This window comes from Strix aluco, chromosome 7 (genome assembly GCF_031877795.1).
Source record: "Strix aluco isolate bStrAlu1 chromosome 7, bStrAlu1.hap1, whole genome shotgun sequence".
In the NCBI taxonomy this organism is placed as follows: domain Eukaryota; kingdom Metazoa; phylum Chordata; class Aves; order Strigiformes; family Strigidae; genus Strix; species Strix aluco.
In genome coordinates, this window is record NC_133937.1 from 27,986,979 (window position 1) to 28,000,505 (window position 13,527).

Sequence of the window (13,527 nt, forward strand, 5' to 3'; positions counted from 1 at the left end):
AGCCAAAAATGACTCCACCACCCTAGGACAAGTGCAGAAAACAGAACAATGCCTCTACCTGGTTATAGTGACTGCTGTTGCAAACAATGTGGGCAGCTGCATTTTGCATTAGTCATAGGTTTATCGTAAGAAGGCCAAAGTGCCCATCCCTGATCTACAGTAACTTAAGTCTTGATGAGTTAGATTAGTGTTACCCAACAGTACAATATATACTTTCCTCCTAATACTGGTAGAAAATGGCATTTTGGGGTAGCTGCTGGTGTGTACAATCATTAAGTAACCCAGAAACACTCCTAGTCTATGGCCCAACTTTGAGGGAATACAGTCCCTGCAGTGGAGTGCTGCTGTCCCTCCTTCACTGACATACTGGGCTTCAGCTTTTGTCCACCAGCTGAGGTAAGCCAAGCTATGATTAACTGTCTTGCCTGACTACCAATATTAGAGAGGACAGAGTTATAGAACAACTACCATTTGACCACTGTGGACATCTCACACAGGGTCCTGACATATTAAATTTAACTTCAGTGGTTTTGTTCTCTTCCTTTCTGTTGTTAGCCTCATCTAAGCCTAAAACCAGAGCAAATTTGTCAGAAAAAAACCCCAAACAAATCTGGACTAAGTCTACCATTTTGCAGTTCAGTCTGGAGTCAAAGTGCACCGTCACCCTTCTCTGGCTATCTTAAGCCTTTAGATAGACCCACAGTGGCCTCGCATGAGGGCATTTAAGATCAGGCTGTTTGGAATTACAATTGGAGCCAAGGACTAGAATTATCATGTAGGCATATTACAGATCAGGGTTTGTGGAGCTCTGACTAGGCATGCTGAGGATTTTTATTTGTTCCAGGCAGCTGGGTTGGGCCTGAGAATGTGCCACAACTGAAGCCATGGGGTGACGCACTGCCTTGAAAACTGGCAGAGAAGTAACTCATTGGAGAGATGAGTTTGCTTTATCATAAATCAGTCTTCCTGTCATGGAAGACTAATTCCTCTTGAAGGAAAATGGGTATAAATTTCTTGCAAACAAGCAAAAGCCCTTGAGGTATTACCATGTTCTTAATTTTCCCACTACAAGCCTGCTCACTAGTCAAGGCCAAGGGGGTGGCTAAGTGCCATCCCACCAGCAGAGGGGGTCCGACAGTCACACTGAGCTCTGTGCTCTTGCATCATTCAGTGACAATAAAATATCCGCAGCACCCTGTTGGTTTTGATTAAAACTTCTAGGCTTTCCTTCTCAAAATCTCTTATTACCAGTGACCAGAACATTGAAACTGTCCTTCTGAAAGCTAGTAAAGAGACACTGATCTGGAAACTGTCCTCTTTACAACAGGAAACTAAATCGGTAGAAAGCTTCTAGGAGAGCAAGAGGCTTTGTAAAGCAGTTGTTATTTTTAACCTGTTCAGCACGGAAAACATGGCTTTGAGGACTCGACTCTTCAAAGTCTTTTCTGTGACTGATCTACAAGTTTCTGTCTGCTGTTGACGACTCCTGACCAGGAGAAAACTTCCCAACTTCTCATGGAGCACAGAGTACATTACCAGTGTGATAATGCACAAGTGGAGAGTTAAACACCAGGCAGTCAGTCACTCAGTGCCCTGTGTCAGCTGTATACAGGTTCTGGCCGTTATAGTAGCACAATTATTAAAAAAAACCCCAACCAAACAAAAACTAACAGGTTCCCAGGAGAACTAGATGATGTATAAAATTGGTAGAGGAATAATTTTACTCTTACAGAGATGTTTGTTAATTGGATAAAAAGACAATAAAACAATGATATGGTAGTTTGTTCCACTGAAACAGCCTCAGGCAAATAAGCCTATATTCACCTGCATGCCCATAACATCTAGTCCCTCCATCCCCAAAGATACAGAACTTGTACCTCCACCTACAAACCTTTTGACAGTTGTACCACTGCTTAAGGTAACCAATTGAAAACTCAAAAATAATACTTTACTTAGCCTTTTTTCACTGCAGGATAACCATCATTTACTGGGTCCTACAAGCACTATTACAGTTATGATAGTATAAGGACACGAACAATTTAAGATTATATGCCTTATGTTCTAATCAGTCATTTATTCTGTACTAAAGTGCATTCTACCCCACAAATAGCTGCACTCCAGCAGCAAGTGATCCCTGCTGACATTCTGCCCAACAAATTGAAAGAAACTCTATAGCAATATACCTGTGTAATCAGCAAACATTCAAGTCAAGCACAAGCTATTGCTATGGCAGTTAAGACACAACAGGCTTGAGGGACAGGGACAACTTAGAAGCCACCCGAGGTAGAGTATCCGAAAAGAAGTGGATTTTGTTAGACTGAAATCCCTACCTGCAAAGAACAACCATCTGAGCTCTACCTGAGCTAAAATCTACAGAGAATACTCTACTGACTTAAGTAACTTTTACTGTTGACTTAATGGAGGCAGGGATTTCACCTTTCTGTACGGTCACTTTTGAGTCAACTCCCCTTAGAAACTGAACTAGCAAGATTTGCTACTTAGCCAGAGTGCAAAGCAACAGCTGCTAGGTGCTGACATAACTTCGTTACGTATGGTTCCTCCCAAAATTTAAGTATTCTCAAAAGATATAGATCTAAGATAATGGCTGCTTATTTCAGATCCAAGAGGTTTGCTTTCTGCTGGGCACACCTGCTTTTTCTCTCTCTCCATGCTCACAGAAAGCTGCTCTTGCACTCTGCTTTTAGCTATACTGATTGCTACACAAGCAACTTAGCTGTGAGTTCAAGGGTAAGGACAAGAAGCATATCTAATCCAGCAGCAGCAGGAGATATTGCCATCAATATATCAGCACCAGCTCATCAGACCCCCGATCACACTGCTACTTACGCCTGGGTTTTCGACAGTCTTCTTTAATCACGTCAAGGGTCACTTTGAGAAGCTCCTTATCATGGTCAGTCACCTGGAGAAAACAGAAGAAACTGGCAATTTATAGCAGTCTATTTAACAGTAGATGGCATGGCTGTTGAAAAGCAATCCAAGTCCATGATGTATTCTAAACTAACACTGTCATAACCGCAGTCTGCATTATATACTGCCTCTGAGACTAATAAAGAACATTAAATCTTCAGTTATTATTTTTAGTACCATTAGCAGCATCCATGAGTTAGATGAAGAACATGATATACCAGAATTCAACCCAAAGGAGTGACTGACTCAGTAGAACACGAAGTTTCAATCCACTTTGATAAATAAAGAGAACTGTCCCAGGTCCCAGGCTTCAGTGTGCTCAGCTGCATCAGTGCAGTTTGGCAATCCAGTGAACACAGGCTGTGCTTGAAACAGCAGCAGTGCGTAAGTCTGGTGCTGAATTACAAAGAGAACAACTCAATGGGCGATACAGAGGTAAAAGCAACAGTGAAGTAAGCTGCAGATAAGACTTCTGAGTAAACAGACAGCACTTGGATGTCCAGATACTATTTCTGAAACATTTCTACTGTTCCTGAAACATTTCTACTGTTTCTACTGACTATGAAAGTCAGTAACTTGTTTGCAACCACAGCTCAGTTCCTTACATGGTATAAGTCCATGGAGCTACTAGGTTTCTGGAAAACCACTCCTTCTTCTTGTAGCATCCTTATTGCTTCCCTAAAAACACTGTGAATCCTTTTGGAACTGGAGTCACTTTTTGACTTCACCTGGATGGGAAGAAAGGAATGAAGCACATGGTGAGAAATCTCAGCTCAATTAAAGTTATCAGCAAAAGCTCCAGATGCTTTCCAGAGCAAAAGGACTTCAGGTGATTTTGTTACACATTTTTCTTCATTTAGTTATTCACAAATCCTATCTGTTATGTATGAACTAACATCCTCAAGCTTTAAAAAACAAAAACACACACACCCCAGAAGCTTGTGCTATTCTTAAAGAACCACAATCTCCTAACTGCCTTCTTTGTATTTAGCAGCTATTTGATTATGTACTGAGAACTCCTTTGGAATAGGCTTGTGATGTTCACAGAGCATTTGACTGTTTAGCTAATCAAACTTTGCTCATATTCAGAGTTTTCCTGGTAATAAGGGTAGGAAGATAGGGAGATCAGTGCTTTGTAAGGTGATATTCAGGAGGAATATCTGGGGACTGGATTTCCATCTCCTGATCTGAAACTGAGGAGTGTCCAAGGAAAAGGAGAAAACTGACAAGAACAGTATTTGTTTCTTGTCCTCTTCATTTCCAAAGTTTTACACACATTCTGGTCATGCTCTCAAGAGTTTCTCCACAGTCTAGTGAAATGAAAGGACAAAGAACATAAAAGAAATTAAGACAGGTATATGAGATAAGGGAACAGAGGATTCAGTTTTGAGGGCAGGTGGGAAATGAGCCTCTTGTGAAAAGAGAACAATATGCCTGGAAGTCCATAACTGAGGACGTTAATTAGAACAAAGGGTTCTATGTTGGGGACACATCTAAGAGTAGGAAGGAAGGAAGGAAGGGGAGAGAAAAGAAAAACCAGGCAAAAGCAGCATTTGTTTGGATGTAGAGCAGAGCCAGGACAGTGGAATGACAGCTAGGGAAGTGGAAGGAAATAACTGGTTGTGGAGAAGAGAAAGTATGGGTAGATAAGAGCAAGACCGTGACTTACTCTTCTCCATCTCTATCTGTCCTACTATGTCCTTCAACCTCCCATTTATCTACACAGAATGCTTCAATTCCCCAACTTTTGTTTCCTCATCTACTGGGAGCATACTGTGTTCCCTGTGGTCTTCTTTGAGAACAGAGCTAAACTGCTTCCCACAAACCACATGTGATAACTGGAACCACACCAGAGCAACCAAAGTAAGATTTGCCAAGCCATTTCTTCAACTATCACCATAAATGCTCCCACCCTGTTCTGAACAAAAGTATCAGACTTCACATATCCTACTTCATTCACCAGATGCACTCACAGAAGCCTTGGGAGTAAAGCAGGCAACCACCATGCACTAGAATTAATTCACATGAATATGTGAAACAGGCACCACATTAGCAATGGAAGAATATATTTTCACAAAACATTCATTCAATCCATTTGCAAGTCTCAAGTGAAACCCCAGCTGCTTCTAAGCCTAGAAGCTGATGTGCCTAACTGGGAATAGTTCAGAGATCCAAGAGGGATTATTAGTGTTAACATGCATCACAAGTTTCTCTATCCCCTTCCTCCCGCTAATCCTCAATATTTCAACAAGCCATAATCACATCTCTCTCTCTCTGTCCCACAACAGCTAACTATCTTTTTCCTCTCAACAGTCAAAAATAATTGCCTAATAGTTCGAGATAATGAACACAAAACAATGGCTATTATTCTTTCTGTTCCAGACTGAAGGATTGCAGTGCCCAAAGGGTTGTCTTGTCTGTCCTCCTGTCCACCACAGCTACGTTAGTTTGGATAACAACAGACAGTGCTTCTAATTACAAACTTGACTGTACATCTGGACACCATTCCAGTCACAGTGTTAATACCACTATCTTATTTCTCTTCACAGTGCCTCCCCTGATGAAATGAAGAAACAAACATAAAATGTAGCAGGAAGGGTTGAGAGTGCATATTTTCACATGAAAAAGCACATTCTCATAGCCATATGTAAAATGAAGACTTTGCCTCTCACTCAAATGCAGTAATAAATCCTCAAGAATCTAAGAAACTGCTAGCAAAGCAACCACCTCAAGACTCTGATCAATTTTTAATGTGAAAGCAAACATTTGGGGAGAAAAAAAAAAGATAAAAATATCTCCAAAGAAGCACGATAATTATTCAGTTTGGCTTAACACTGAGATCCCGTCAGAAAAGGGAGATAATTAAAAACAGACTCTGTGTGAACTGACACACAGCTCAGTCTGGATGGATACTGAAACAGAATCACTAAGAATGCAAGTCAAGGCATTGACAGAGCGAAGGCAGAGAGGCAGGCTTGGGAGCAAGAAAATAAGTAAGCAGCTGCTACATATCAGCACCGTCTCATACGTGCTGCAGTCTCCAAGGGAAAGGGCTCCATGGCAGAAAGACTGTTCCTGAAGAACAAATAAAGGCTCCTGCCTTCCTCAGGGGCTTTAATATTATCATGAAATGACAGAAAAACTTTGGATTTTTCCTAGTGTGCTCTAGAACATGCTTCCTCTCCATCCCTCCATGTAAAGCAACAATTGAGGAGTTTCTTTGTGAATACAATCTGAAAGTACTTAATCTGTTCTTCAGCAGCTCATCCTGCAAATTCATAAGTCAGTAGTACTTCTTCTCAATACCTTATCACTTTCTTTTATGCCAAACCAAGCCCTTATTTCCTCTGGACTTGGATCCCCCCTCAGACCTTGCGGTTTGTCTACTCAGCAGAAATCTACAGGAGACTCAACATGGGGCTATACACAGAGAAATGTAGGACTATGAAATACTATGTGATTTCACATCTCTGCTTTTATTTCAGGAGACGATTGAAAAATACTTGCATTTCAACAGCTACAAAGATGTATTGTAGCTGTTAACGTAGTTCCTTCTGAGTCACAGCTTATCAGCCATCGCTTTACTTTTACAAAGCTCTTCATCTGAGAAATGCAGATATTAAGTAGTTTTACTGCTGATCCAAAGCACGCCAGCAACATTTAAATTTGGATTTTGAATTTACCTCTCAATGTTCAGACCTTGTTTAGCAAAGTGCCCCCCTTCAGCGTGCCTTAGTTTCAGGGTGCACAATTTCAGGTTCCCCGAAGTGCTGACAGCAGGGATTCCCCCCTCTCTCCAAAATTAGGTCCTTTTCAAATAAATGAAGCTGTACATCCAAACACAGGAGCACCCAAAAATCATTCATCACATATGCAAAACATGTTCCCCCGCCCCAGGGAGAGAAGTGACTATTAAATAGCAATTTTACCATTGCTACCCTCCCAAGTCCAGCAAGGATTCTGTAGCAAAGTCAACAGAAGAATCCGTGTCTCCAGAATTAAGCTGGTATTTTAATCAGTATATTCCATCTGATGGGTCTCACACAGCTTAGTGGGCTGGTGCTGTGCAACCAGTTATTCTCGGATCTTTAAAACAAGACAAACTCTCTGTACAATCAATAACAGGTCAAAGAATGAAGTGGTACAGGAATTAGTCTGTTCAAAACACTGAAAGTATGTAACCTTTGGCTCATTATGAATCACAACACACCCTGATGGTGTTAAAGTTTCCTGGTATAACTATACACGTGATTCGACTCGTGGAATTGCCCTTTGCAATTTCGCATGCAATGTTTAATCCTTGGCTTAGACAGGTGACAATTTTAGTAATAGTGATTCTGGACATGTCAGTCCTGAAGTCCTATAATAAGCTTTGCAATATACATATTTAAAGTACCAGTGAAGCTTCCTCAAGAGCAGGAAGACAAGCACATACCATCAAGAATGTATAAGGCACTATGTTATACCTACAGTACAATGTACAGGGTATATACGGTAAGTATGAACAACACTGTAAAAATCCCTGCCTTAACTACTTGTCACTGCTGACCTTGAGATAATACTCAAATCAAGAGAAGTTCAAACAGCAGAGTATGGAAAGCACAATCCGAGTTATGTGTCCAAGCTAGTGACGTACACAAACTGGAACTGTAATACTAAAATAGCACACAATATAGCTTATGCATGGAAGAAGTGCATAAAAATGGTTAATGAAGACTGGCTGGCTGCAAGTCATATTTAATCCAGTTGAGAAACTGGATGGATCAAGTTCACGTGTTTTGGTTTTTTTTTAAAAAAGGAACCAAAGGCTTGTTCATTTGCCAAATAATTGCCTCAGTTCAGCAAGTACACTCTTTAGGTTCTCTAAGCACAAGATCACTTTCTTTTTTTGCTTGTAGTCTTCCTTGTGGTACCCACCCCTCCAGTCTCAAAAGTAATTTCTTTTAAGGGATAAGGGAAAGGCTGCAGCTTAGGGATAGAGGGGACACAGGTTATGTGAAGTAAAGTTCCACTGATTTTAAAAATTGTTACAGATTTGTTAATTTTTCATTATTTTTAAAACCACCAAGGCTTCCAATTCTCTTACCCATCCTCTGTAGACTGTAAAATTAAGTGTTCCCTTGTATATGTCTGAGCAGAGATGATGACTTGAGTTCTGCCACGTGAATCTGCTAGAGGGAAATTTATTCTGGAGAGCCAGAAGACTGCACTGCTGGGGAGCCATTCGGACTGGACCTAGGTATTGTGGGACACGTATGGGATGTGGACAGGGCTCAGGTACAGTAATGCTGAAAGGGAACAGAGATGCCGCCTACCTCAAGCTATACCAGCTACCTCCTTCCATCTTCACCCCCTGCTCCGCTCCACTGCCAGTGACTCCATAGCAGCTCACCAGCTCCCTGGAGAAAATAGTCCATGAGGAGATACCCTCCCCCTATGATGAACACTGTACAAGTACTTTAAGAGTTGGGAAAGAGGTGAAGGGGGTGCACCACAACTCCTAGGATCGTAGGGAAAGGAAGAGAGAGGCAAGAAGAGTTTAACAGCAACTGTGCACTAGAACACTGGAATCAGGATAAAAAAAAAATAAAGTTATACATCCAAATAACTCATCCTTTCACATCCAGGAAAAGTACAAGAAGTGAACAAGTGTGTATATTGTGGTGGGGCCTACTCATCTAGCTCCTGCCTTGCCAAATAGGCACGAAATAACATCATTCCACATTAGCAGCACCCTTTACCCTTCTGATTTGAGGGCAATGCAAACCAGAAGACTAGAGAGGGGAAAGAAAAGGAAGAGGGACAGAAATCAGATCTATTACACATATTTTTGTGGATCAAATTGGGTACTTGACCCCTTGCCAATTATAAGAAGTGACACCTTCAAGAGGCAGAGCAGAGGAACAATGAAATGCATTTTCAGAGCATTACTAGGCACTCTTCTTAAGGCATTCAGGTCACTTGACAACTGCAGGTTCTTTCTTATGCAAAGATATATAAGCCTCTTTGCAAGGAATTAATACCAAAGGGCAATAGGGAGAGCTGCAATTTCTAAATAAGCATCTGTGTGCCCAAATTCCTGGGACATATACTCACACCCTTGCATCAGGGTCAGAAGCAACTATTAATTATTATGATGGCTCCTTATGACTGCTAACACCACTGATGCTACATTTGTTTTGTTCGTTTGTTGTTTTGTTTTTTGGTTTCACTTTTTTCTTTTCTTTTTGGGCCTTTCTGTGTTTGTTCTGCACCAGATCCTTCTTTGAATGGTTTTGCAAGTTACTAATCTTGGTCTTTCTATAAAAATGTTGAAACTTCAAAGATGGAAGTTTCCAGTATTAGTCACAATGACCACTATTTCCTTTAATGTAAAGTGTTGGGGAACTTTTAATGCTATTCCAGCTAGTTTAGAAAAATACCCTGTCCCATGTTGGATATTCATTCTAGTATCAAACTTTTCTGTCAAAATGAGAGTAGCTCCTGTTATTGTTTATATCCATGCTTGCTTTAAAGGAAAAAACAAAAATGCCTTTAATAAAAAAGAAACAGCTACCAAGAAGCAGCTATAAGGAGCAATTCCATGAGGCTAACAAGAATAGAGATACTTTTCATTATTATTTGACCTCATCTACAAGGGACTGGTTTTTGTGTTGATTTTTTTTAAACATCAGATGTTAACATAACACAGCACTTAACTTTACAGTATATATTAGAATCAGGCAGTGAAAATGACTGCCGTGGATTTATTTCTCTATAGAAAACCAAAAAGTAAACAAGTGAGTCACAACACTCCAGTTTAAGTTTCAGTTGCCATTGGTAACATGATAAAAGCCATTACTGTTACTTTTGCAGAAATTTACCACTTCACACCAGTTGAGAATCTGGTTTGTAACTTATCCAAATAACAGAGTAATACATTTTCTGTTCTATTTCCCATTCTGTAGTTGGATCAAAAGCATATTATCTCACTGGAAAGTTTCATAACAGTTTGGTTACAGGCAACTACATGTAAACTGATTTCAATTAAATCCCACCTTCTGATCCTCTCAATCATGGCCTTTCACAACAAGGGTTTTCCAAAAAGAGAAGGATGTAGCAGGCAGCACTGTTCATCCACTCATCATAATCTCCTTTTGAAAGCTACATCTCTATTAATACACTGAGCTTCAAATGAGAAACAAGACAGACTTTGCGCTCCCTTCCCCTGATCAAATTCAGGATCTCAAAAAATCTGTCCCAAACAGCTCAAGCACCTTAAAGGGATCTCCTTTTCTGATACCGCCACTATTTACAGATCTAGATAAGTTAGTTCCCATTGCAGATTCTAAGGTTACTCAGCCCCAATACAAGATTACCCTTAACAACAGAACTTTTTCATATTGCTTTCTTCAGTTTTATGTGTCTCATATAGACAAGGTTTCCTCAAGCTCTGTAAATAATTCATGCATAAGGATAAAGCACTTGTGGATTTTGAATCCTCTGAAGGCACCAGTCTCTTATCTGGTTGTTTCTGCTTTAAGAAGTACATGGTATTATTTCCCCCTCCACTAAAAACTTTAAACAGTTACATTCACTTACCTCCTGACTGCTGGGACTGGGTAGAGGCACGCCAGCCAGTGACACCAGAGTATCAATTGTTTCCAACTCCTGTTGGTAAAAGGTCTGAATTTTGTTTTCTAATAGAAAGCCCTTCACTTTCTCATGCAGCATATTGATTGAGAAATTCTGATCTTCCAGGCCACTACAGGGATACATAGAACATGTCAAAAGACAAAAAATACACTACTAACATTTGTTAGAACAATTACCTAAAGTTAGCCTGCTAGACTGGTTTTCAAAGGTCAGGAGGTATTTCACTCTCCTTAGAGAATCTGAATTTAAACACTTAAACCAGACCATTTTTATATGCAACAAACATCCAACTGTTCCTCTTCAATCATTTGCTGTAACAGTGTTATGATTTTAAGATCTGCAATCTCTGAAACCACATTACATGCCTCTGACCTGCCAATAAGCATCCAGCTACCCTTAAACTGAATACAGGAATGGGTGTTTGACTCATCTTACTGAAGTTATATATTTGTGATTTGATGATGACAAGGGCAGAAGTTGAGAGCATTTTGATGGAACAGTTCCTTATCCTTACACTTAAAAAAAAAAAAATCAGGCAAGGACACTCCATCTAATCTCTTGACCTCACCCCCAAATCTTGCTCAAAACCCCATCTTTTTTTGCTAGATGCAAGAAGTCTGTACACAGTGTTTTACTACCTTCCTAATACTCACTTTGGTTCAGCATTATATTTCTTTTCTCAGAATATGGACAGGTACCTCATCTGTATGGATCGTCAATTATTTGGGAGACAAGTAGGCTGTTACTGTATGCTTGTGCAGAGTCTAAATCACAGTTGGGTCCTGTTCTTTCTCCACAGTTATTACAATAACAAATAAACAATAATAAAATCCTACACTTTGCCCCAAGACCAGCCTGGGTATTGCATTTACCTCTGTCCCTCCTCAGGGCCTTGGAAAGGTTTATCATAAACTTCTCTATAGAGACATGGGAGCTCCAGCATTCTTGAAATCTGAACATCACACACAGGATCATCCACTTTATCTGGAGCGACAAGAAGAACACACATACTTGGCTGGGACTGCCATACCCATCTCTTAAGCAAGCATTACCTCCGGCAGCACAACAGAGCTTCCCATGCCGGTATTAAATTGGCAAGTTTTGTTCAGTGTTGTTTTTATAAAAACAAAACCACAAAGGCCACTCCTGCTTTTACAGTTTACAAGGAGGTAAATGACCTGTTGTGGTACATTGCAGATTATGCTTTTGTCTGACAACTTATTTAACTAGAATTTACGACCTCTATTTTACCTTTCAGCAGCCTTTATCCATTAGACAAAGGTAACACATAGTAAGGAGCTTTATTTGGGCCAAAGGGAAAGCAATTTAGAGGTTATTTGAATTGCATGGATCTTCTTTAATGAAACAATGGTGTTATTACCAGAAGTAATAAGTTATTACCAGAACGGGTTATATATTCATAAATCCGTCCGGAAAGGAGGGTTGAACTCCCTCTCAGATTTTAGCTAGAGCTGGAAAATCTAGACTTTTTATCTGAGCTACACAGAGTTTTTAAAAGACAGGCTTCCCCCCACCAAAGGCATCATTTCAGTATTGTCTCTGAAAGATTTCACTGGGGAAAACCAATGCTTACGCAATAGCACAGCCACAGAGAGAAGCAGTTATGTAACTGGAAGCTCCTCGGATGCAAACAGCAGACTGCAGCACCCTGCTGCCCAAAAAGCTGTCAGACACAGGAGTAGCACCTCATGCAGATCAGTGCCCAAGGGACTGGAAGTGAGGAACACTTCTCAGTCATTCTGCAGAACCAGAGAGTTCAGGAGAACCTGAGCTTCAGTGGTACAGTGTGCCCATACACTGCTGTCTACCCATGCAAGGGATTATACAGGCTGTGACAAACAGCAACCATTTTTCCAAAGCAGCTAGTGCTCTTGGTGAAGTGTGACATAAAAGGTTATCAACTCCCTTCCCACGGGCTTTGGCTGTTCTACTTCAACACAAAGAAAATTGAAGAGTAAGTCACTCTCACAGATACCCAACCACAGTATCTGCATAGTATTCTTGTATGCATGCTAGTCATCTTTTATAGATTTTCCAGGAATGCCTCATTTACAGGCTTCTAATCCCACACTAAGTAGTGTCTTCTAACCTTACACTGCTAAAATTGAAATAAAGACAAACAGATGAACATCTCTTTAGAAAAATGAGATGCCAGAAAATGAAGTGGAAACTATTCAATAAGTTACATAAAGCTTAGATCTTCTCACAGATTCAGACAACTAAGTTACATATGTCACAGATCCATAACACTCACAAAAACATGAAGCCTGAATTTCTCTTTGTTGCCTGTAGGTTCGGATGTGACCTCTGACCCTGACAACATCCCCGATCTCCAGCTTGATCTTCTGGATCACCATTTCTTGGAGTTTCTTCATCTGTTCAAGCACAGCAAGACTGTTGGGTGTGCTTGGACGACCTGTAAGAAGTGAGGGAAAGGAGATCAGGCATTAAGGCCAAGAGGGCTGTCCTTTTGCATTCATCCAAACACCTAAGCATCACAGGAGCCATATGACTAAAAAAAGGGGTAAGGTCCCAGGCACTGTGTGTCCTTGGTAGCAAAACTTTTGGGTGACAAAGTTAGTTTACAGTATTATATTTATTTAAACAGGTCACCTGGGGAAAGTGTGAAAGGGAAGAGATACTGATTTACCACTGAAAATGTCATAGACAGGTTGCAAAATTGAAACATTTATTTGAAATGGGTTTTGTCATTTTTAAATTTTGTAATGTTAAGATGGATGAGAGGGGAAAAGTCAGCTGAACTTTTTACATAAAAGAAGAATGAGTCATCTGAGGTGGGGCCAAAGTATTCATGTGGTGCAATTTGATGTCTACACCAAGGTGAATGCAACTTGACAGAACTTCACATTGATGTAGCACACCTTTGCAGGAGAGTAAATTCTTCATAACTTAAAACCTGATTAATGATCCAAGTATCCCTGA

At 40.4% G+C, this 13,527-nt stretch overlaps 1 protein-coding gene across 2 annotated transcripts in view; it reads right to left on the minus strand.

The window, feature by feature from the left end:
- Positions 1-13,527, minus strand: part of STN1 (STN1 subunit of CST complex) — a 46,149-nt gene that overhangs the window by 5,570 nt on the left and 27,052 nt on the right. For both annotated transcript variants that reach the window (XM_074831213.1, XM_074831214.1), the window contains exons 5-9: positions 12,839-13,000; positions 11,436-11,547; positions 10,510-10,672; positions 3,534-3,656; positions 2,848-2,920 (exon numbers count right to left, since the gene is read on the minus strand). In XM_074831213.1, the coding sequence (XP_074687314.1) occupies positions 2,848-2,920; positions 3,534-3,656; positions 10,510-10,672; positions 11,436-11,547; positions 12,839-13,000 (633 nt within the window). The remainder of the gene's footprint in view (positions 1-2,847; positions 2,921-3,533; positions 3,657-10,509; positions 10,673-11,435; positions 11,548-12,838; positions 13,001-13,527) is intronic.